Source organism: Phyllobates terribilis, unplaced genomic scaffold (genome assembly GCF_046119375.1).
Source record: "Phyllobates terribilis strain yellow unplaced genomic scaffold, ASM4611937v1 Scaffold_3__8_contigs__length_932513732, whole genome shotgun sequence".
NCBI lineage: Eukaryota > Metazoa > Chordata > Amphibia > Anura > Dendrobatidae > Phyllobates > Phyllobates terribilis.
The window spans coordinates 65,597,636-65,622,374 of NW_027362763.1; the positions used below are offsets into that span (position 1 = coordinate 65,597,636).

Genomic DNA, 24,739 nt, shown 5'->3' on the forward strand with positions numbered 1-24,739 from the left:
TGACCTGGCCTTCACAGTCACCAGACCGGAACCCAATCGAGATGGTTTGGGGTGAGCTGGACCGCAGAGTGAAGGCAAAAGGGCCAACAAGTGCTAAGCGTCTCTGGGAACTCCTTCAAGATTGTTGGAAGACCATTTCCGGTGACTACCTCTTGAAGCTCATCAACAGAATGCCAAGAGTGTGCAAAGCAGTCATCAAAGCAAAAAGGTGGCTACTTTGTAGAACCTAGAATATAAGACATATTTTCAGTTGTTTCACACTTTTTTGTTAAGTATATAATTCCACATGTGTTAATTCATAGTTTTGATGCATTCAGTGTGAATGTACAATTTTCATAGTCATGAAAATACAGAAAAATCTTTAAATGAGAAGTTGTGTCCAAACTTTTGGTCTGTACTGTATATATATACACATCTGAACCAACAGTCCTTCTGAGGACTAATCCAGCTGCATATAATCAGTGGTAGACATGCAGGCAGTGTATGGGGCAGACTGCAGTGTATGATACAGCACAAGAGGGTCCATTGAACATTCTGTCTGCTGCTGTAATAATTACAAATATTTGTAGACATAGCCCCAGATATCAGGGGCCAGGGCAAATTTTATTTTGATATTAATCCTGGTTATTTGCTTAAAAAGCAATTCATAGTACACCATTTTTCTGCTTCATTTGCTTGTTCTCAATGCAGAATACAGCCAGATATGTTCCATATTTCAGCAATAAAAATCCAGAAATTTTAACTGAACATGGAAAATATTGGCCTCCTTTTCCATTCTGTTGCAGTGTGTCAGTCAAGCTATTAACACTAGGTCTCTGTAAAGAATAGTATTACTAAATTACAGGCCTGCTATTTAAAACCGTGGTTCTCTGTCAGATATATCACCTATAAGACTGTTTCAAAATCAGACATTTCTTCCATTTTCATTCCGGTGCAGTGTGTCGGTCAAGCTATTCACACTAGGTGTCTGTGAAGAATGGTATTAGTAAATTACAGGCCTGCTATTTAAAACCGTGGTTCTCTGTCAGACGTATCACATAAAACAGCTTTCCAAAATCAGCCATTTCTGCCTTCCATTTCGTTGCAGTGTATCGGGAAAGCTATTAACACTAGGTCTCTTTAAAGAATAGTATTACTAAATTACAGGCCTGCTATTTAAAACCGTGGTTCTCTGTCAGACATATAACCTATAAGACTGTTCTAAAATCAGACATTTCTGCCTTCCATTTTGTTGCAGTGTATCGGTAAAGCAATTATCACTAGGTCTCTGTAAAGAATAGTATTACTAAATTACAGGCCTGCTATTTAAAACCGTAGTTCTCTGTCAGACATATCACCTATAAGACTGTTCCAAAATTAGCCATGTCTGCCTTCCATTTCGTTGCAGTGTATCAGGAGAGCTATTAACACTAGGTCTCTGTAAAGAATAGTATTACTAAATTACAGACCTGCTATTTAAAACCATGGTTCTCTGTCAGACATATCACCTATAAGACTGTTCCAAAATCAGACATTTCTTCCATTTCCATTCTGTTGCAGTGTGTCGGTCAAGCTATTCACACTAGGTCTTGGTGTATAATAATATTAATAAATTACAGACTTTCTTTTTAAAATCGTGGTTCTCTGTCAGACGTATCACATATATTTGCATTCCAAAATCAGCCATTTCTCGTGAACATGGAAAATATTGTCCTCAATTAAAAATGGGCAAGGTGCGTGGCAAGGGACGGGGAAGTAGACATGATGGTGCACGCAGATGCCAAGGATGTGGCCGTGGGCAAGCTGAAATTGTGCCACAACAAACACCCATATCTTGTCGCTCAACTTTCCTGTCCCAATTACTAGGGGACCGCAGTACAGCACTATTGAACCCAGAGCAGTGTGAAAAGGTTATTGATTGGATAGCAGATAATGCTTCCAGTCACTTTGCCACCACCACCACCACCCTGTCTTCCACACGGTCAAGACTCAGTAGCCATGAGTCTGGTCTGCATATTCCTCACCCTGATCCTCCTTCCTCCCACCATGCCGTGTGCCCGGAGTCAACTGATCCCACAATTGGACAATCAGAAGAGCTGTTCACTTTTCCATTTGTTGATTCGGGGGTCTCGCCCGGCCAGCTTCAAGCGAGTCAAGAGGAGAACGTGTGTAGCAATGCCAAAATATTGGAGCAGCCACAGTCACACAAAGACGATGGTGGAATAGTGCAATTGCTGTCGCAAGTGGTGGATGATGATGATAATGATGAGACACAATTGCCAGAAAGTCAGGAGGAGGATCAGGGTGCAGGAGTGGAAGTTGGTGGATGATATAGTAACTGATCCAATCCGACAAGGGGAAATACAGAGAGAGGACAGCAGCATATGGGGGAGGGAGGTGTAGCACCACAAAAGGGAGGAAGTAGCAGTGTGGTGGCCGCAGACACAAGGCAGGAAAGCGTTCCTTGTAATGCCAACTCGATGGAAGTTGCCAGTACAACTGTTAGGTCTTTCCTAGTCTGGTTGTTTTTTAAAGATTCTGCCGATAACCCCAAAAAGGCCATTTGCACCACCTGCCAGGCCAGCATCAGCAGGAGTAGCAAAACTAGCAGCCTGACCACCACCAGCATGATCAGGCACATGGCAGCAAATCACCCAACTAAATGGGCCGAACCGCAGGGTCGAGCAACAGTGTCTGCGAGTGACACCACTGCGTCTTCCGCTGTTGTGGGTGCACTCCAATCCCCTGTCCATGGCACATGCCAAGATGCCTTCCGCCCTGCACCTGTCATTGACCACTCTCAATTAGCACCATCAGCAAGCACGTCCACGTCCTTGCCCCAGCGCAGCGTTCAGTTGTCCCTACCCCAGTCCTTGGAACGCAAGCGCAAATAGTCAGCCAACAGCCCACAGGCCACACTACTAAATTCACACATTTTGTGAATGCTTGTCCTACAAATGTTTCTTTTTAGGCTCGTGGAGGCGGACGCTTTCCGCAACCTGATGGCAGCGGCCGTCCCTAGGTACTTAGTCCCCAGCTGCCACTATTTCTCCCAGTGTGCCGTCTCTGCATTACATGAGCACGTGTCCCACAACATTAGACGTGCCCTCAACAATGCAGTTACTAGGAAAGTCCACCTAACCACGGACACGTGGACAAGTGCTTGTGGGCAGGGACGGTACATCTCGCTGATGCCACACTGAGTTAATATAGTGGAAGCCGGTACCCAGTCGGAACTTGGGACGGAACACGTCCTCCCATAGCCTCCACCACCATATCACCACCATATGTACCATATCAACATATCTATGTCTTTTTCAAGGGACGTTGGTGTTCCTTCAAAATTTTGGCAGCCATTGCTTCACTGCATAGGCAAACAGTATGGGCTACCCACTTCCTAATAATGGGAACATTGTTTTCAGGAGGCCCGCCGACCTCTACGTCTCTTGAAAGGGGCATTGGAGTTCCTCCAAATTTTTGGCAGCCGTGTCTTCCCGGCATAGGCAATAGTATGAGAGACTCACTTCCTAATAATGGGAATATTGTTTTCAGGAGGCCCTCCGACCTCTACGTCTTTTGCAAGGGGCATTGGAGTTCCTCCAAATTTTTGGCAGCCGTTGCTTCACTGCATAGGCAAACAGAATTCAAGACCCACTTCCTAATAATGGGAAAATTGTTTTCAGGAGGCCCTCTGACCTCTACGTCTCTTGAAAAGGGCTTTGGAGTTCCTCCATATTTTTGACAGCCATTGCAGTCACTGCATAGCCAAACAGTATGGGAGACTGTCTCCTTTCTAATGGGAATATGTCATTACTGAGGCCCACCTCTATGTGTATTTAAATTGTTAGTGGGGTTTTTCCAAAATGTTAACATCTGTTGGACTCACTGCATACCCTATAACTGTATAGCAGACCATCTCCTTTCTAATGGGAACATGTCGTTTCTGTGGCCCAGCTCTATGTGTCTTTAAATTGTTAGTAGGGTTTTTCCTAAATTTTGGCAGCCGTTGGACTCACTGCATACCCTATAACTGAATAGCAGACCTTATCCTTTCTAATGGGAACATGTTGTATTCGTTACGATGGCACAGCTCTATGTGTCTTTAAATTGTTAGTGGGATTTTTCCCAAATTTTGACAACCCTTTCAGTCACAGCATGGGCATTACTATTATAGGAGACCCGCTCCTTTATAATGGGAACGTTTTTTTTACTGAGACTTTCCTCTGTGCTCTTCAAAGGGGTATTGGGTTGCGTCCAAATTTTTGGCAGCCCTTGCAGTCACTGCATATGCAATAACAGTATAGGAGACCCACTTGTTAAAAATGGGAACAACAAAGCATAGCCAGCTGATGGTTCTCTAATAATAGCGAGGGCTGAATGCTGGCCCTTTAAGAATAGTAAGGGCCGCCTGATGGCCCTATAAAAATAGGCTTTGTGACTTTCAGATTCCCTCCATCATAAATTAAACAGGCTGTGTCTGATTATGTGTCACACACCACATGGCCAGATAAGGTTGTAAAATGTTAAAATGACATTTCCTGGTGAATGAATTTGTCTTGGCTGAAAGAAATGCAAAAGTGCAAAAACCCATCAAAAATGCTATGTGTGTACATAGCCCAAGGTGTGGAGGAGCATTTTTGTATATTTATTTTGTTTTATATACAGTACAAGTCATTACCCTGGAAAGGATGTTCTTTAACATATTTCCCAGGAAAATCTATTTTGGTTTAGTTTTTGTATGTTTCATTGTGAGTCCGTAAAAGTGGCGTAATACCCCTGACAACGTTGTTGACAGCATTGACCTGGGAGTCAGAAATGCTTATGCTGTTCCCATGTCATTTGAGCACTGTTCCCATTGATTTGGGCAACTTTTAGGACCTCTGCAGACCGTGGGGGAGCTGCCAGAAAAATGCTCGAGTTTCCCGTAGACTTACATTGGGCTCATTACTCGGACCGAGCACTAGAGCACTTGAGCATTCCAATTTGCTTGACTCGAACAATGAGTACCTGAGCATTTTAGTGCTTGCTCACCACTAGTCCAGATCAGAGTCAAGCTGTATGCCTTTAACAAGCAAATGGAGCAGTAAAAATTGTGTATTACATTGCTTTTCACCAAAATTATCAGGATTAAGAGCAAAAAGAATATTAGTAGCCCTGATATTTAGGGCTATTGATTGGAAATCCAGCAGTTGAAAGAACATGCAATGGACCCTATTCTGTACTATAATAGCTCTCCATAAACTCTGCCTAACTAGTGCTATCATGAGGATTATTATTCATCACAATGAGCCTGTCACGAACCGGTCACCGAGGTGTCCGGTGGACGTCATAATATCTGGGTACAACAGGATGACATTGGGGGAGGAAGGCCCTAACAGTAGGGAGCCAGGGATGGGACGCCTCCTGACACCAACCTTTGTCTGTCGCTAATCTCCCCTAACAAGCTATGTGGGTCCCCCCCCCCACCGCCGTCACGTGCCTAGTCCCTGACTGTCTCCTCAACAAACCCTGGCACTGGCCGGCAAGGATGCTAGCCTCGTCACTACAGATAGAGAACACAGGTTAAGATGACAAAAAAAGGGACTGGTAGCAAGAAAATACAACTTAACTTGGAATCTGCAGCAAAGCTCCAACAATGGCACCAGAGTGCAGAACTCCTACAGTGGCTCCACCAAAGTGACAGGAGGGCTCCACACCCCAACTGGTCTGCATAGAACAAGCTCTATAACTGAAGGTCATCTGATGGGTTATGAATGTTTCATTATTAGGTTAGGATTACGATCATCAAATCTGCAATATTCGCCGAATTATTTGTCGAATATTCATCGAACATTACTGAATGCCATAGGATTCAATGGGGGGGGGGCAAATAAAAACACATATACAACGCCTTCAAACTGGCCAAAAGCTGCCACAACACATCAAATTAGGGGTAGACACTAGGAAAGTGCCATCAATTGACCCAGAGTACAAGTACTATAATTATTATTATTACAGCAAAATTTATCCCGTGGCACTATACATGTGAAAAGGGATCACCGACTGCTACAAGAGGAGAGAGGACCTTGCCTGCAAGGGCACACAAACAATCTACAAGGGATGGGTAAGGATACAACAGGTCAGGGTACAGCTAGTCGTGTGGCGGTATGCTGGAGCAAGGGTTACCGCAGATTGTACGCTTGTCAGAAGAAGTGGGTCTTCAGCTTCCTTTTCAAGGTTTCCATGATAGGCGACAGTCTGATGTGTTGGGGTACAGAGTTACACAGTAGCAGATATGCACGGGACAAATCTTGTATGTGATTGTGACAAGAAGAGATAAGAGGGAAGTAGAGAAGGAGATCTTGGAAGGATGGAAGGTTGTGTACAGGTAACTAGTACAGGGAGACTAGGTCACACATGTATGGAGGAGACGGGTTTTCAATGGCTTGATATGCCAAAGTTAGGCATTTCAACTGGAGTCTCTGGGCAACATGGAGCCAGCGCAAGGATTGACAGAGGGGAGAGGCTTGGGAATAGCAGGGTGACAGGTGAATTAATCGGCCAGCACAGTTTAGGATAGATTGGAGGCCCCAGAGCAGGAGCTTGTAGTAGTCGAGGCAGGAGATGCTGAGGGCATGCACTGGTGTTTTTCTAGATTCATGGTTCAGGAATATGCGGATCACCGAGATACTTTGGAATTGGAGTCAGCAGCAAGTGGAAAGGGTTTGGATCTGACGTATGAAGGACAGATCAGAGTCAAGCTTGCAGAACAGGGGAGAGTGGGCAGCCATTCACTTTGATGGATAGATCAGTTGGGGGGAGGAATGAGATGGTGGAAAGATGATGCATCCAGTTTCATCCATGTTAAGTTTTACAAATCTAGCAGAGAAGAAAGATGAAATAGAAGACACACATTGCAGGATTCTGGTTAGTAAGAAGGTGATATCAGATCCAGAGAGGTAGATCTGTGTGTCATCACCATAGAGGTGATACTGAAAGCCGTGAGACTATGAGCTGTCCCAGGCCGAAGGTGTAGAAGGAGAGCAGGAGTCCTGGACCTTGGTGGACACAGACACATAGGGGGCGAGATGAAGAGGTGCTGTGTGAGTGGGAGACACCGAATGTCCTGTTAGTTAGGTATGAAAAGATCCAAGACAGGGTCAAGTCTGTGATGCCGAGAGATGAAAGTCTGTAGTAAGAGGGGATGGTCTACTGTGTTGAAGGCAGATGACAGGTCTAGTAGGAGGAGGACAGAGTAGTCTTGCTTTAATTTGGCAGTTAGTAGGTCATTGGTGACTTCAGTCAGGGCAGTTTCAGTGGAATGGTGCAGTCGGAAGCCAGATTGTAAGCGGTCAAAGAGGGAGCAGGAGGAGAGGTGGGAGGACAGTTCAAAATGGATGCGCTGATCCAGTAGTTTGGAGGCATAGTGGAGAAGTGAGATGGGGAGATTGCTAGACATAGGATGGGTCAAGGGAGGGCTTTTGAAGGATGGGTGTGATCTAGGTATGTTTGAATCATAAGGGAAGACACCAGTTGTTAGTGACAGGTTGAAGAGGAGGGTTAGGCTTGGGATGAAGACAGTAGTATGGTTTGGAATGAGGTGGGATGGTATTGGGTCAAGTTCACAGGTGGTGAGATGTGATTTGGAGAGTAAAGATTATCTTCCGTGATGCCGGAGAAGCTGGTTTTGGAGAAGGAGGTTTGAGGAGTTATAAGGAGGGTCTGTTGGGACTTTAGGCAAAAGCTTTTCCCTACATTGTCAATCTTCTGCTTGAAGAATGAGGCTAAGTCTTCAGCTGAGATGAGAGGAGAGGAGAGGGAGGAGGAGCTGGTGGACAGAGGAGAGACTTGAAAGTACTGAATAGCTGTTTAGGGTTGTGAGACACGTATGATATGAGAGATGAGAAGTAGGTTTGTTTTGCTGCAGTGAGCAATTGTGCAGCACTTTGAAAACTTCTGTTACTGGACTCCACTCTCTTTCTTTGGCAGTCTCACAGTGGTACACCTTGTTGATGAGGGTCAGGAAGAACATGTGCTCCAGTAGATGATGAGCGCTGCATCCAGTGGCCTCTGCTCCTCTTCCTCCACCTTAACATCGCACACAGTACAGTCCTCAGAGGTGGCTCTCCAATTACCCTTGTTTTCACTCGCATCACAACTCTCCAACCAGCCAACTGACTGTGGGGAAGCACAGAAGGGTGTGCCTGCAGAGCTGTTCACACATTCTATTGCGGGGCATCAGAGGTCTGATCCAAAGCTTCACAGACTCAAGAGGGGGAAAGCATGTGTAGCGATGCCCACATTTTTTTTCAGTTGATGCAGGCCCGGACAAAGTAGGGTCCGAGAAGAATCCAAACCTTCATCACCAAACGTTAACCGATGGGGGTGGGCATGGATGGGTTGCAGAATTAAATAAATACACACCAGATCATGGAGAACTAAACTAATATACAACAGGGGTGGGAGAACTAAACTACTACACACCATGGGATGGAGAACTAAACCACTAGACAGCAGAAGATGGAGGACCAAACTAATAGACAACAGGGGTTTAAGAACTACTAAACAGCTAAGGTTGGAGAATGAAACAAATGCACACCAGAACATGGAGAACTAAACTAATAGAAAACCGACATTGGAGAACTAAACTAATAAGACAACAGGGGTTGGAAAACTAACCTACTAAACAGCTAGGGTTGGAGAACTAAACTACTACACCAGGGAATGGAGAACTAAACCACTAAACACCAAGTTGTCAATAGACAGCATGTGTTGGAATTCCCAAGGCTTGCGGGACAAACTTCTGTATCTAACACTTCCTCCAGTGCTTCTGCCTCCTCCACCTCCTCTAGGGCCTTCACCTACTCTCTCAACCTCTGCCTTAATCAGACACAAGTTTCAACAATGCAGAAAGACCCCCCCCCACCTCCGTACTGTGCAGCCAGGGCTCACCGCTATCAGGCAGTGTTAAAATTAATATGCCTTGAAGATCGCAGTCATACAGCTGATGAGTTGTGGACAGCTCTCCAGGCCAAGTTTGAGCAATGGCTGTCTCCACTGAACCTGGAGCAAGGGAAGGCCTTGTGCGATAATGGTCCAAACCTAGTGGTAGCCCTACGCTGGGGCAATCTCAGAAACGTGACTTGCATGGTTCGGATCCTCAACCCCATGGTACAGAAACTTCTCTACCGCTATCCCGGCCTGCATGCGCTGCTGTAGAAACCACAGTCTCTGTGTGCTCACCTAAATCTATAAAAATTAGCAGGATCTGTAGTATAAAACCAGACTACTTTGCAGCAAGCAAACTCTTTCATGTTGATAGAGGCAACCATCTCCTTTTCTTGCTGGTACTTTTTTGTGAGAATGAGCTTGTCTCCAACCACCCAAAAATATCCAGTGAATGGCACGCCATGGTTTGGTATTAGCACCCAGTATCTGAAGCAAACCATCCACAATTTCCATACCTCAGGAATTTTATTTGGTAGACTGGCTGTCCAAACATTAGTTTCTCACAAAGGAGGTGAAGACACTGAGTGGCAGTAGGTGCAAGTTTCTCCACCATGACCTGTTTGTTATTGTTAGATATCAGAGGGAGAACATAACTGGTCTTTACCAAGGTACCATATTGCATCTTAAGTCTTATAGACCCTGCACTTGTGGCCTTAAATTCTACAGGATGGTAGGGAAGGAGATAATAGGTTGTGGAGTTGCATTAGCTCCGGTGGTGTTGAGGTGGCAGTGAGGCAATGGCAGGCTGTAGGCTGTCTTGAAGAAATGGGTTTTCAAGTTCTGTCTGAAGGATCCGAATGTGTTGGCTAATTGGACTTGTTGAGGCACAGAATTCCAGAGGATGGGGGATATTTGGTAGAAGTCTTGGAGGCTATTGGGTGAGGAACAAATAAGTGTGGAGGAGAGAAAGAGGACTTGGGAGGACCGGAGATTACATAAGGGAATATATCGGGAGATTAGTTCAGAGATGAACAGAGAAGAAAGGTTATGGATGGCTTTGTAGATCAGTGTTAGTAGTTTGAACTGAATACACTGGGCAATTGGGAGCCAGTGATTGCAATCTCATAAATGGCTGGAGCCAGTCCACAGTAAAAAAACAGGTCCCTCAGAATCAAATCCTCTGGTGGGCCCAATGTTCTTCAGTCCTCCACTGCTTCTCAGTGAGAGTTGTATTTCACCTCAACCATATTCTTTAGCTCAGTGAAAGGACTGGCAAGGGAAACAGTATCTACTCCGGCTGTCATTTCTCCCAGGAAAATCCTCTAATGCGGTTTGCTCCATAAGCAATGACAGCCCGCCCAACATCAGCTCACACTTCTCGGTGGGGCTTCTATACACAAAAATCTTTCTTTGTGCCTTGAATTTCATGACTACAAAATTGGGCAATGGCCTGATCTGCAATGCGTTTTGAGAAATAACTTGCATAAGCAAAGCCACGGTTTAGGCCACTGAAGGTCATCATTAAGCAAAACTCATACAGCTTTCCCACAGACTGAAAGAGGGGTATCAAGACTTCAAAGACAGCCAAGACTTCCCTGTCCTCACCAAGAGGTTGACTGTCCATGTTCTCCTCCGCCTCCTCATTATCACCCAATCCACATTGAGATGAAATGAGGCTGGGCTGTGTAGCATCACCCTGTACAGTTCCTTAGTACGATTTGCAGATAACTTGAGTTGGCTCATCCTTTGAAGTCTCAAAAAAGGCCCAGGCTAGGAAACCCTTGCCGTCCCTGTGAGCTGCAGACCCGCGACCACTGCTGGCCACAGTTGTGGCTAAGGTTGCAGTGCTCGTCGAGGTTGCACCATTGCATGTATGCACCGTACGATTCAATGTAACCTCCTCGTCTTCCTTCTCCTCAACCTCCTCAGATTAGCTACTCAGCTGCGTGCCTCTAGGTGCACACCTAGTGGGATTCACAACCTCAACATCATCCAATGTGTTATCCCATTCCTCGCCCTGACAGTCACTCTTCTCCTCTTCTTGCCCTTACAGCACAGTACAGTCCGCGTGATCCTCAGGTATCTGAGTCTCTTCAGGATCACCTCCCCCCACCCTGAGGTTAATGTCTAACAATGAGGGTCAGGAAGCTGCTCAGACACAACTTGTTTTTTCCCTGTATGGAGAACAATATTTGCTCCAAAGAATTTTAAGCTCAGATGTAGTCTGCTTTCTATACCAATTTTGAGTTTATCTTGTCTGTGTACCCCTGTGTGGAGAGCAATATCTGCACAAAAGAATTAATAGAAGAAATATAGCCTGTTTTATATTCCACGGTAGAAAGAATATCAATTTCTATTTTATCATGTGTACCCCTGTGTGAACAATATCTATACCAAATAATTAATTTAGAGCCAACCCAGTAGATGGAGACTCAATCAGGAGTGTTCACATTTCTCTAAATTAGGGCCCAACACCACGAAAGTGGCATCAATTTCACTACAGGAGAAATAGTGTAATTAGGACCAACAGCTCTTCCAGTAAAGCCAACCCAGGAGATGGAGACCTAACCAGGAGTGTTCACATTTCCCTAAATTAGGGCCTAACACCACCAAAGTGGCATCAATTTCACTAGAGTAGAAGTAGTATAATGGAGACAAAAACCTCTTCCACTACAGCCAACCTAGCAGATGGAGACACCTAATCAGGATTCTCCACATTTCCAAAAATTAGTGGCAGACACCAGCAAAGTGGCATCAATTTCAGTACAGTACAAATTGTAGCATTAGGAACGTTGTATATTGTATACTGTAAATACTCTGTTTTCATACTATATCCTTTCGGTTGAAGCCACCCTTCCCTATTCCCGCATTAGGAGAATAAATAGTTAGTTGGTAGCTTCTGTCTTGTCTTTGTCTGCATGTTGCATTTAGTGACTTGTCTACATTGTAATCCTGTTGATTGCAAACACTAGACTCTATTTTAACCTTCAAATTAGCTACTATCCTAAAAGTGCACATTGTTTTGCCAGCAGGCATGATATTGTATCAGTTTCCTTGATAAAAAAAAATTAGTTTTATGCAAAACTTATGCAAAAATACGGAACATTCTGAAGGGTTCACAAACTTGTAAACACCATTATATGTCTATGCAGTGACTTTGAATGAATCTGAAGCTAGATCTGTACAAGCAAACAATACTCTAATTGCTATAAAGTTATGTGAAAAAGTAAATCAGAATAATTTTGAACTCAAAACAAAAAATCTGAAATAGGTGGAAATTCACTGCAGACAAGCAGAGTAGATAGAATCAAATATACTTTTTCCTCATATTAGTCTACAGTGTTCCCTAATAGATACATTTTATATTTTGTGCTTTTCAGGAGAAACCAAATCCTGAGTTATATTTCCACGATGAAAACTTAACAGCTGTTGTTTCAGACTTGTTCTATGCTGGAATGGAGACGACCTCTACTACCTTGAGATGGGGCCTTCTACTAATGATGAAATATCCTGAAATACAAAGTAAGGTGACATGACTATTGCTTGTTGTGAATGTTGTATACAGTATATGTACAACATGTATTAAAGTGAATGATAAACTTTGAACACAATGTTATGTTTAGGCCAGGCATTGCTAGAGTCTTAAACGATCGATGGCACAAGACCCAAGAACCATGTCTACCCATAAATCTTAAGATTCACAATACCTTGCACACAGTCAAGGCACCCAGTGGCAGAGACATAAAAACAACCACTAAATATCTTTGAACCTCCACCATATTTGACTGTAGGTGCTGTGTTCTTTTCATTGTACGTGTCATTCAATTTATGGTAAACAGTAGAATCACGTGCTTTACCAAAAAGCTTTATCTTGGTCTCATCTGCCCACAAAACTCTTTCTCAGAAGGATTTTGGCAAATTGAAGTCTAGCTTTTACGTCTCTGTATCAGCAGTGGGGTCCTCCTGTGTTTACTGCCATAGCATATCATTTCATTCAAATGTTGCTATTTTGCGCTGACACTGACGCACCCTGAGCCTGCAGGACAGCTTGAATTTCATTGGAACCTTTTTGGGGCTGCTTATTTAACATCCGGAATATCCTGCATTGATACCTTTCATCAATTTTTCTCTGCCATCCACATCCAGGGAGATTAGCTACAGTGCCAAGGGTTGTAAACTTCTTGATTATTATATTTTGCGGATCATAAGACGCACCCCAAATTTTGGGGAGGAAAATATGAAAAAAATGTTTTTCAATAAAATGCTAGTACGTGTTATAATCCGCTTTTGCGGTAGCTTACCTCTGGGGCGGCGATGGTGAAGTGGGGTCCCATGTGGCAGGTTCGCTGCTGGCGGAGACAGGAAATACTGTGGGCTCCAGGCTGGTAGGAATGGGTGCTCGGTGGCGTCAGAAGTCGGGCGATGGCTGCGAGCCCCAGGCTGGAAGAACAAGGTGTTCAACAGTGCATCTTCCATACTTTCTAATCTGGTGGACTCTGGGAAAATAGCCACCAGAGGAGGCGCATATTTACTATCACTCTGCGTCAAAGAGACACCACCAATAGAAAATATTTGTGTCGCTTCCTGAAGAAGTCCCTCTAAACTTGTTTTTCTGATAGAAAACTTGCCATAATATTATGGCGCCAAAATTCACAGAGCCAATAATAAAGTTCTTCCGGGTTAAGCAGTGTCTGTATAGTACATAGCATGATGTTTAAGGACCTTCCCGGTCACATGGTATTAATTGCACATGCTCATTTGTGCTCCAAACATGAAGTCTCAAAAAGGACCAGTCATTTTCTAGCCACAGTCATGTTGCACAATTGTGAAGGACCTGTGGCATCACGTGATTGCTTCCGTCGCACCTTATTTGTAGATGAATATTACATCACAAAAGGACCTTTAGTCAGCAATATCTATGCTATAGCGATCTTATCAGCGATGGACAGGACCTTAAATCACATGATCCGTATAAGCCTCCCTACTGTTACTTATTTTTGTCAGTGTTTCTTAATATTAACAATATTAAACATTATGAATTTGATTGAAAGTATGCATTAACCATTAACTAACTAGTTCGACCTGGAAGAATTCAATCATTGGTGCTGATGGTGAACTGACAGTAGCATTGGACAGGTTAGGAACATCTCTATAATCTTGTGAACTTATTGAGTCCTGTTTTTGTGATTGACGTGTCTCTGCCAATGTTGTTAGATTTATGAAGGATTTCCTTTGTAGGACCTGTATGACATCACTAACCTATGATTTATAAACCTTGGGGTCTCACCCACTTATTAATTAACCCTGCTGTTCTGTTCGGTCAAAAATGACTGAATTTGAAATTTGATATTTTTTAAAATATTTATTATGCGGTTCTGAAACTTGTGGTTAATTGACTTTTCCTCATTTGAGGAGTTCTTACTATGGGTATTTTTTTTATTTGTTTACTTTTTGCTCCACTTTTTTTTTACACTTGTACGTTTCGGTCAAAAATGACCGATAGCCTTTTATACTAATCTCCAGCTATTTTTTGAGTAAAATAAAGGAGTTATAATCTCATTTTGGACTAAATATTGCATCTACTACTATTTTTATCAATATATCTAGGTCCTTTTGGTCCATGCAGATTTACACATACAGTGGTGGCCAAAAGTATTGGCACCCCTGCAATTCTGTCAGATAATACTCAGTTTCTTCCTGAAAATGATTGCAATCACAAATTCTTTGGTATTATTATCTTCATTTAATTTGTCTTCAATGAAAAAACACAAAAAGAATTGTCCTAAAGCCAAATTGGATATAATTCCACACCAAACCAAAAAAAGGGGGTGGACAAAAGTATTGGCACTGTTTGAAAAATCATGTGATGCTTCTCTAATTCGTGTAATTAACAGCACCTGTAACTTACCTGTGGCACCTAACAGGTGTTGGCAATAACTAGATCACACTTGCAGCCAGTTAACATGGATTAAAGTTGACTCAACCTCTGTCCTGTGTCCTTGTGTGTACCACATTGAGCATGGAGAAAAGAAAGAAGACCAAAGAACTGTCTGAGGACTTGAAAAAACAAATTGTGAGGAAGCATGAGCAATCTCAAGGCTACAAGTCCATCTCCAAAGACCTGAATGTTCCTGTGTCTTCCGTGCTCAGTGTCATCAAGAAGTTTAAAGCCCATGGCACTGTGGCTAACCTCCCTAGATGTGAATGGAAAAGAAAAATTGACGAGAGATTTCAACGCAAGATTGTGCGGATGGTGGATAAAGAACCTCGACTAACATCGAAACAAGTTCAAGCTGCCCTTCAGTCCGAGGGTACAACAGTGTCAACCCAGACTATCCGTCGGCGTCTGAGTGAAAAGGGACTGTATGGTAGGATACCCAGGACGACCCCACTTCTTACCCCGAGACATAAAAAAGCCAGGTTGGAGTTTGCCAAAACTTACCTGAGAAAGCCTAAAACGTTTTGGAAGAATGTTCTCTGGTCAGATGAGACAAAAGAAGAGCTTTTGGGGAAAAAGCATCAACATAGAGTGTACAGGAAAAAAAAAGAGGCATTCAAAGAAAAGAACACGGTCCCTACAGTCAAACATGGCGGAGATTCCCTGATGTTTTGGGGTTGCTTTGCTGCCTCTGGCACTGGACTGCTTGACCGTGTGCATGGTATTATGAAGTCTGAAGACTACCAACAAATTTTGCAGCATAATGTAGGGCTCAGTGTGACAAAGCTGGGTCTCCCTCAGAGGTCATGGGTCTTTCAGCAGGACAATGAAGCAAAATACACTTCCAAAAGCGCTATAAAATGGTTTGAGAGAAAGCACTGGAGACTTCTAAGGTGGCCAGCAATGAGTCCAGACCTGAATCCCATAGAACACCTGTGCAAAGATCTCAAAATGGCAGTTTGGAGAAGGCACCCTTCAAATATCAGGGACCTGGAGCAGTTTGCCAAAGAAGAATGGTCTACAATTCCAGCAGAGCATTGTAAGAAACTCATTGATGGTTACCGGAAGCGGTTGTTCGCAGATATTTTGGCTAAAAGTTGTGCAGCCAAGTATTAGACTGAGGGTGCCAATACTTTTGTCTGGCCCATTTTTGGAGTTTTGTGTGAAATGATCAATGATTTGATTTTTGCTTCATTCTCTTTTGTGTTTTTTCCTTGCAAGCAAATTAAATGAAGATAATAAGACCAAAGAATTTGTGATTGCAATCATTTTCAGGAAGAAACTGAGTATTATCTGACAGAATTGCAGGGGTGCCAATACTTTTGGCCACCACTGTACATAGATTTTCAAATTACGATACAGCAGATGGATTCGCTTCCAGTATAGTTATGCGCAAACTTTTTTCGCTGTATCTTATTTACCCTGCTGTTCATACACAAAAAGTTCAAGAAGAACGTCTTCTTCAAATGTCATAAAAGATACTCCAGGTCCTACTAGGTACGCTATATCAAGAATTGATGACATACAATCTGCATTCAAATTTTTCATAAATGTAACCATACAAAGCATCATAATACAAATGATAAACATTGAGGGACAGCAAGTTTATGGCGAGAAATGGAAGAATTTCGATTTGACAGCTCTAAATGCTTTCATAGGTTTACTACTGTTAGCAGGAGTGTACAGATGATATGGTGAATCAACCAAAAGTTTATGGAATTCCGAAACTGGTCGCCACATGAGATTTCAAGAGTCCTTCAGTTTGATAATAAAACCAATCAAATTGAAAGAAGAGCCACAGACAAACTTGCCCCTATTAGAGATTTGTGGAATAAATAGGTAGAGATTCTACCAACATTTTATAATACTGGTGAAAATGTGACTGTAGATGAACAACTGGTGTCATTCAGAGGTAGGTGCCCATTCAGACAATATACTCTTAGTTAGCCTGCAAAGTACGGCATCAAAATATGGACTCAGTGCGACAGCAAAAGTTCATACGCTGTAAACGCTCAACTATACATAGGAAAAAACACTGGAGAAAGAGCTGAAAAAAATCTCAAGGTATGCTTGAGATAGTTTTGGATTTGACACTTGGAGTCAAAGCACAAAATGTTACATGCGACAATTTTTTCACATCATACCAACTGGGGCAGATGTTGCTCAAAAGAAAAATGATCATGCTGGGTACTGTTAGAAAAAATAAGCCTGAACTGCCGCAATGTATCCTCAGTAAGAGAGACATTTATAGATCTATGTTTTATTTTACTAAGGATACAACAATAGTTTCCCAAAAAACACAAACAGGTCATTCTGATGAGGACAATGCACCATGATAGTGCAATCAGTAATCGAGACGACAAAAAAAAGCCTGACGTGAATTTACATTACAATGCCAGAAAAGGGGCATTTGATACTCTAGATCAACTCATAGGCACTTACACCTGTAAACGCAAAACAAATCGGTGGCCAGTGGTTGTTTTTTACAACATTCTTGATGTGTCGGCATTCATGTTACGGTGTGAAATACACCCAAATTGGAACAAAAATAAACAATATAAAAGAATGGTTAGACCATATATCGAAGAAAGAAAAGTAACATCTAGAGATGATGGAGCGGCAGCCATTGTCCACAGGATCCAACAGCATGCCAAAGAAAGTTAACCAATGGCTTCCACCTGCACTGCTATGATACCCACGACCTCCACCAGCAATGCAACCAGCCGAAGGCTATGTGCCCACGTTGCGGACCTGAAGCATATTTTTTACGCTTCTCCCTGGCGGGAAAATCGCATGCGGATGTTACATGCGGTTTTCCCGCCAGGTAGAAGCGTTTGTGAGGCGTCTTTGCATGCATTTCCGCATGCGGGTTATCAAGCACTTCTCCAAGCATCACTTGGAAAAGTGCTTGACAACTTGTTCAGAATGGTAAAATAAAAAAATAAACTTTATACTCACCTTCTGATGCATCCTCTGCCCCGTCCGGAGTCTTGAGCGGCTCACGCTGTTGTGTGCAGGACCTGCGGTGACGTCATTGAGTCATGTGGTGGGTCACATGACTCAATGACGTGGCAGGTCCTTCCGACAACAGCGCGACGGAGGGAAAACATCAGAAGATAGGTATAAACTTTATTTTATTCTTTTTTTTACAGGTTCTTTGGTACCCAGGTCTGGATGAGAGTCTCCTCTCATCCAGACTTGGGTACCATCCGCACATTGATTCCGCTGCGCTTCCGCAAAATTAATGAACATGCTGCGGATTTTTGACCGCAGCATATACGCTGCGGAAAAATCCGCAGCATGGGCATTGACATTGCGGAATGCCATTGGGGACCATGGGGTGCGGATATACATGCGTTTTTCAAGCGTTTACGCTGCGGAAATTCCGCAGCATATACGCTTGAAAAACGCTACGTGGGCACACAGCCTTAAATGGAAATGATGCGCTTTCTGTCCAACATCAAATATTCACAAAACAAATGTGATATGTTGCAGTTGTGCTAAGTACTTATGCAAAAGACTTGTAAATTATACTTGTGACGAATGCAAACAGTAAATTTAGCACCGTGAACCTTATTTACCATTTTATTAAGAAAAAATTGAACTTTTTATTTCTTTTATTTTTTGAAAAAAATATATTTACATACAGTTTGATGTTATTAGTTATAGTTTACAGTTATATAAAGAATATTTTTTTTAATGTGCAAATGTGCAATATGCATGAATATTGCAATAAGGCCATGTAACATTTTTTCATACAAAAAAAATAAAAATTAAGTTTTTGATTTAATTTTTCATTTGGTTATGAACAACCATGTTCACATACAGTATAATAATCCAACAGGTATTCAAATAAAACACTTAAATTAGCTAAAAATCAAGACTTTAATAGGTCCGGTCAAAAATGACCAGAACATTATAAGTGTATAATAGATCCGAACAGAACAGCAGGGTTAAATAAAAGAAAAAAATTATGTGGTGTCCTCCCATTTTTTAGTTATTAGCAAGGTAAAGTAGGACTTGATGTCTGCTGTGTTTTTGGACAATTCACAGCTGACATCAACCCCCAAAACTATTACCCCGATTGCCAATGCACCAGGGCAATTGGGAAGAGCTAAAGAATGGGAGCATCTCATGTGATGCTCCAGTTATGGGCTGGTACTTTTAGGCTGGGAAGGACCCAATAACCAGGGACCTTCCCAGACTGATAATACAGTCCTGCTTATTGTTATTGGCACCCATGAAATTTAAGTACATAATGTTGAATATCTCCTGAAAACAATGAATCAAGTGAAACAGGTTTTTTGTATAGAGCACTCGTGTTAAATACAAAAAAGCAAATGATAAACAATTATTTAAAACAAAAAAACAATTGGAGGGGGAAATAGAAAAAACCTAAAGCTTGATGTGTCACTGTTATTGGCACCCTTTACATCAATTTAGTATGGAAACTAGTGATGAGCGAGTGTGCTCGCCACTGCTCGGTACTCGCCCGAGCATCTCACTGCTCGACATGCTCGGTGCCCGGCGAGTATTTCTGGGTTGCTCGGACAGGAGCTTGGGTCCTTGCCCTGCATGTTTGATGCTCTTTTGAGAGCCAATGAATATGCAGGGATTGCTTGCCACGCACTGTAATGCCGTATACATGTTGGTTGTGGCATTACAGTGATTGGCTGGCCGCATATCACCATCGGGTCTATATAAGACCTGGTGCCCCTATGCTCATCACAGTGTACTCCGGAAACAAGCAGAGTAGGGAGAGGTGCAGCTGTGTGAGGGACAGAATTGGCAGTGTAAAAGTTAGATATAGGAATTCCACAGCAAGATATATACCCATATGGACCAACAGTCCTCAGTCCTTCTGAGGACTAATCCAACTGCATAAATGCAGTGGTGATAGCAGGAGTTAGGCAGGCAGGCCGAATTTGTGGCAGTGTATACAGCACAATAGTGTCCATTGCACGTTCTGTCTGCTCCTGCTGTTACAGATATCCGTAGACAAAGCCCCAGATATAAGGGGCCAGGGCTAGGGTTTTTTTTGTCTTCGTCATTATTATTAGTGTTGAGCTCCCCCGTAGTGTTCGAGTTCGGTTAAGTTCGTCGAACACCCGTGTGTTCGCCGAACTGTTCGTCGAACTGTTCGTCGAACACCTTCGAACACCGTTAAAACCAATGGCAGGCAAACAAAAACACATAGAAACACATAGAAAACACCTTCAAAGGTGTCCAAAAGCTGACAAACTGCTCAGAAGACATAACTAACACATGGAAAAGTGACAAGTACATATAGTCATGTGAAAAGAAAAGAGGTGGAGGAGTAAAAGGAGGGGGAGACACAGATATAGGCATGTCATGCCCTTCTAAAATCCAAAAAGTGAGAGGCCGACACGGCCAGTCCGTTCCTGCCCGTGCCACCTCCGTGTCGCCGGGTTTGTGCCAGAGCCGCGGTGGACCCTGACGGCCAGCCCCCCTCTCTCAATACTGGTGCCTGTCTGCTGGTGGGTCGAGCCCCCCCGCGGTGGGGGGGGGTAACATCTGCAGAAGAAAGACCATCTTCCAGCCAAACTAACATGTCGACTTCTTTTCGTGGACAATGTGATACGATCCCTTTGTTACGGACACGCCCATCGCTACAAATTCCAGATGAGGCACAAAAACAGCAGGTGCTTCAGCGGATATCAAGTGCTCCTTCAAGTGGGCTCTCCTCCACCTCAATTTCAACATCACAAATACTCCAGTCCTCAGAGGTGTCACCCCAATCGCACTTGCTTCCTCACAGCTCCCAAGTCTCCAGCTGCCCGTCTGAGTATGGTGTAACACAGATGGTTGAGTCTGCAGAGCTGTTTACTCATACTATAGCCTGGGAAACGGAGGTCTGCTCGAGAGCTTCTGTTAATCCAGATCAGGAAATTATCTGCACTGATGCCCAGAATCTTTATAAGTCGGATCCAGGACCAGATGCAGAAGGTTCTGAGCATAATGTAGACCCTTGTTCCCATACTGTAACTCCTGTTGGTGGAGACAATGATGAAGACGATGATGAGACTCAAATACCTGATTGGAGCGACAACTTGACTTTTCGGTCAGGGAAGAAGAGGTTGGCTTTGAGGACGACGGGTGTGATAACACACAGGGTGATGATGACAAGGTTGGAGATCCCACTTACTGTCAACCCACAGTCAGCCAGTCGATGAGGTCACCCGGGCCTTTGCCTGGCCTTGGGGATGTCGCGGTGGTCGGCTCCCTGGCCAGTACCCTGGGGTCACTCTTTAAAAGGGTGGATAATTGTTAATTTTATAAGAGTTCGTGATGCCACCTGTGGTATCTGGTGAGAAGCACCAGCGCTGCAGCAGTCCACTGAGGCAGCTCGATGGTACAGCTCCCCACAGGTGGAGCTAGGTCTCAGGGCAGCGTATGCAGGGGGAATGCAGGACAGGCGAGACCCAGCTGGGTCAGAGCAAGAACGGGAACGGACACGGTAGTCACTTCAGTACCTTTTACTGGAGGAAATTCAGGCACATCCCGGAGCACTGTAGGGTGAAGGGTGCATATCAGGATCCTCCCCAATGAGCGGGTGTAGGGCCTCCTGTTTCTTGCCTCTGCGTAGTAAGTTTCTGACCTGCCTGGAGCTAGGCCTAACTTTGTCTCTGTCCTGCGCTGGCTGACCTTGTGGTAGGGCCTTCTCTTGGAGTTCACGCTCCCAGTATGCGGGGCCTAAGCGTCTCCTGGCTCTGTTACGTATCAGCACCTTAGCGATCCAGGGACTTGTAGTTCTCCAGGGATTCCGGTTATGCCTTACTGGGTCATAGAGATCCCGGTAAGCTCGGATCCGGTGTCCGGTAAATGCTTCGGGGTGAGCTGGTTAAGCTCCTCTGCCCCTTATGTACTAACTCGCCACTCGCCTTCGGCCTACTCGGGCCCTCACTAGGCTATACACACTAACGGCAGCTTGCCGCGCTTCACCGATCTTATGGCGCCGGCACACCTTAAGCTCTATCTGGGCTCCCTGAATCTAGCTAGCAGGAGCCTCGTGCTCCACTGCTGAACGATTAACTGAGTTCTCTAGACTAGGCTGAGCTCCACCGCAGACTGACCTCTCTTAGGTTTCTCTACTGCAGGAACTCTTCAAAGGAACTGAACTGCCTAGCTCCACCTTCCCTATTTATATCCCTAACAGGCTCCCTCTGCTGGTCTGAGGTGGAAGGTGGAGATGTGTGAATGTTTATGGGGGCCTCTTGTGGAAGATTCCATCAATACACTCTTCTAGGATCTGTGATACCAAGCGCAGCGGGGCGTCACAGATGCTATTGACGACGAGGTTAGGTTGCGCCTTCCTGGACAGAGACGGAGTACTGGAAGCACGTCAACAACTGCATCCTCAACCACAACTCTGCCTCTGACCACAAGTCGTAGTGGCTCTTCAGGTCGCATGGGCTCTAAGTCTTGCATAGCCTGGGCATTTATTCAGATCGATAAGGATGACCCAACTCGTGTTATCTGTAATATTTGTCACCAAAAGCTAAGTAGAGGCCAAAAAATCCATAGTTTGAGTACTTCATGCATGTACCGTCACATGGATATGAAGCATAAGTTGCAGTGGGAAGCTCACTGTGCAACAATGCGGCCTAGCAGGCTGGGCCAACCACCTTCTGCCCCATCTTGTGCATCCGCGGCCTCTTCATCCTCTGTGACTGGGGGGACAGCAGTCACACATGTTTTTGGACGCAGACCTGCCACCTCTTTACCTGCAACAGCCAGTGTGATTGGCAGGTCGTCAGTTCATTGGGAAGTGGAAACACCTGCTGGTGTTGAGCGCTCTCTGACATCGAGAGCACCATCTTTGGATCAAGGCAACCTAACATGTCCGCCTGCATCTGCCTCACAGACCGGCAGTTTGCCGGGGACACCCTACTCAACCCCGTCAAAGCACAATAGCCAGCCCTCGGTCCCTCAGATGTGGAAAAGTAAAAGACCATTTCCTCCTAGCCATGAGAAAGCTAAGAGGTTGAATTTCACCATCTGCAAGCTGTTGGCTACAGAAATGCTGCCTTTCCGCCTGGAGGACACAGTGGATTTTCGAGACCTTATGTCCGTCGCAGTGCCCCAGTACCAGATGCCCAGTCGGCACTACTTCTCAAAGAAAGGTGTGCCTGCACTCCACCAGCATGTCGCACACAACATCACCGCTTCTTTGAGAAACTCTGTGTGTGACAGGGTGCATTTCACCACAGACACTTGGACGAGTAGGCATGGACAGGGGCGTTACATGTCGCTGACTGGGCACTGGGTAACTATGGTGACAGCAGGACAAGGGGCTGCTGTCCAAGTCTTACCGTCCCCACGAGTTTTGCATCAATCCTCTTTATCTCGAAGTTCCTCCACTGCTTCTGCCTCCTCAACCTCCTCTCGGTCCTCCACCTGCACCCAAAGCCTGTCTGGTAATGCCACCTGCTTTCTAACTGCGCAGAAGGAATCCTGCACACCTCCTTACTATGCTGGCAGCAGGGCTCAACGGCATCAGTGTTTACTTTGAAATGTCTGGGAAATGTGAGTCACACAGCTGAGGAGTTGTGGTCAGCTCTGGAGACCCAGTTTCATGAATGGTTGTCTCCACTGGACCTGCAACCAGGGAAGGCCGTGTGCGACAATGCTGCAAACTTGGGTGCGGCCCTTCGCCGGGGCAATGTCACACACGTGCCTTGTATGGCTCACGTGTTAAACCTGGTTGTCCATAAATTTTTAGCCCACTATCCCGGACTAGATGGCCTTCTGCAGAGGGCACAGTCGCTGTGTGCTCACTTCCGCCATTCACATCCCGCAGCTCAACGACTTACATCTCTACAGAAGTCGCTGGGCCTGCCAGTTCACCGGCTGAAATGCGATGTGCCGACACGGTGGAATTTAACTCTGCACATGCTGCAGCGACCGTGGCAGCACCGACAAGCCCTGGTGCACTACGTTCTGACGTATAGCCTGGGCCAACAAGATCCAGACGTGGGGCAAATCACGCTGCAGGAGTGGTCTCAGATCAGGGACCTATGAAGTTGACGCGCCCCCTGGGCCGTGGGGTACCCTGAGCCGGGCCGGTAGACGCTGGGGGTTGTAGTCACTGGCGGTGACCCGGTCCGTGACCCAGGGCGGTCAATCCAACGGTAATTTGTATATATGGATTTTATAATGTCCGACTACGCCACCTGTGGAGTGCGGCCAAAGGGGCCGCCGCTGCGGATCAGTCCTCTGAAGCTGGTGGTTTTGCAGCAATGGTATTATTACTCACCACAGGAAGAGTGTAGCTTCAGGGCAGTGTTGGTGGATGATGGTGGTTGTAGTGCAGGGAGTCAGTAATGAACACAGAGTCCGTGTGATGCATTCCCAAGATTTTTACTCACAGTTGTTGCAGTCCAGATTACAGGTACCAGAGCAATCTCACCCGTCGTGCTGTGCGTACTCAGTGAGGGGCTCAGTCCACCCCCAGATAGCTTCGGAGTACTTAGCAGGACCCCCTTCTGTGTGTCTTTTCTCTGGCCTTCTCCCTGCACCTCACACCCATTGACACTTCTATCCGGTATCCTCGGACCTTGCCGGGCGACTTGTGTTCCGTCCCCTGGGTCCTATGTGGCTACCTTCTTAGTGAGACTGGTGTGGACTTTTGCCTGCAGTACATGAAATGCTGCAGCCTCCGGTTTCTAGTTGAGCCTTGCTGTTTCTCCTCTAGTTGAGGGACCGGTTCCCCTTATCTGGCCTGACCCCTCTACCTCCTGGTAGCAGCGGGAGTACGGGTGGCCTTCTGCACGGCCCGTAGCGCTAGGGTCCCTTCGGTTCCTGGAGCCTTCCTGCTCCCACTCCTCTTCTCTCCTTCAGTCCTGGGCCTCCCAGGCTAGGCCCGCCTCCGGA

General features: G+C 44.9%; 1 protein-coding gene across 3 annotated transcripts in view; it reads left to right on the plus strand.

Annotated features, from left to right (window-relative positions):
- Positions 1 to 24,739, plus strand: part of LOC141258809 (cytochrome P450 2K1-like) — a 157,858-nt gene that overhangs the window by 104,025 nt on the left and 29,094 nt on the right. For all 3 annotated transcript variants that reach the window (XM_073673954.1, XM_073673953.1, XM_073673955.1), the window contains exon 7: positions 12,288 to 12,429. In XM_073673954.1, coding sequence (XP_073530055.1) covers positions 12,288 to 12,429 — 142 coding nt within the window. The remainder of the gene's footprint in view (positions 1 to 12,287; positions 12,430 to 24,739) is intronic.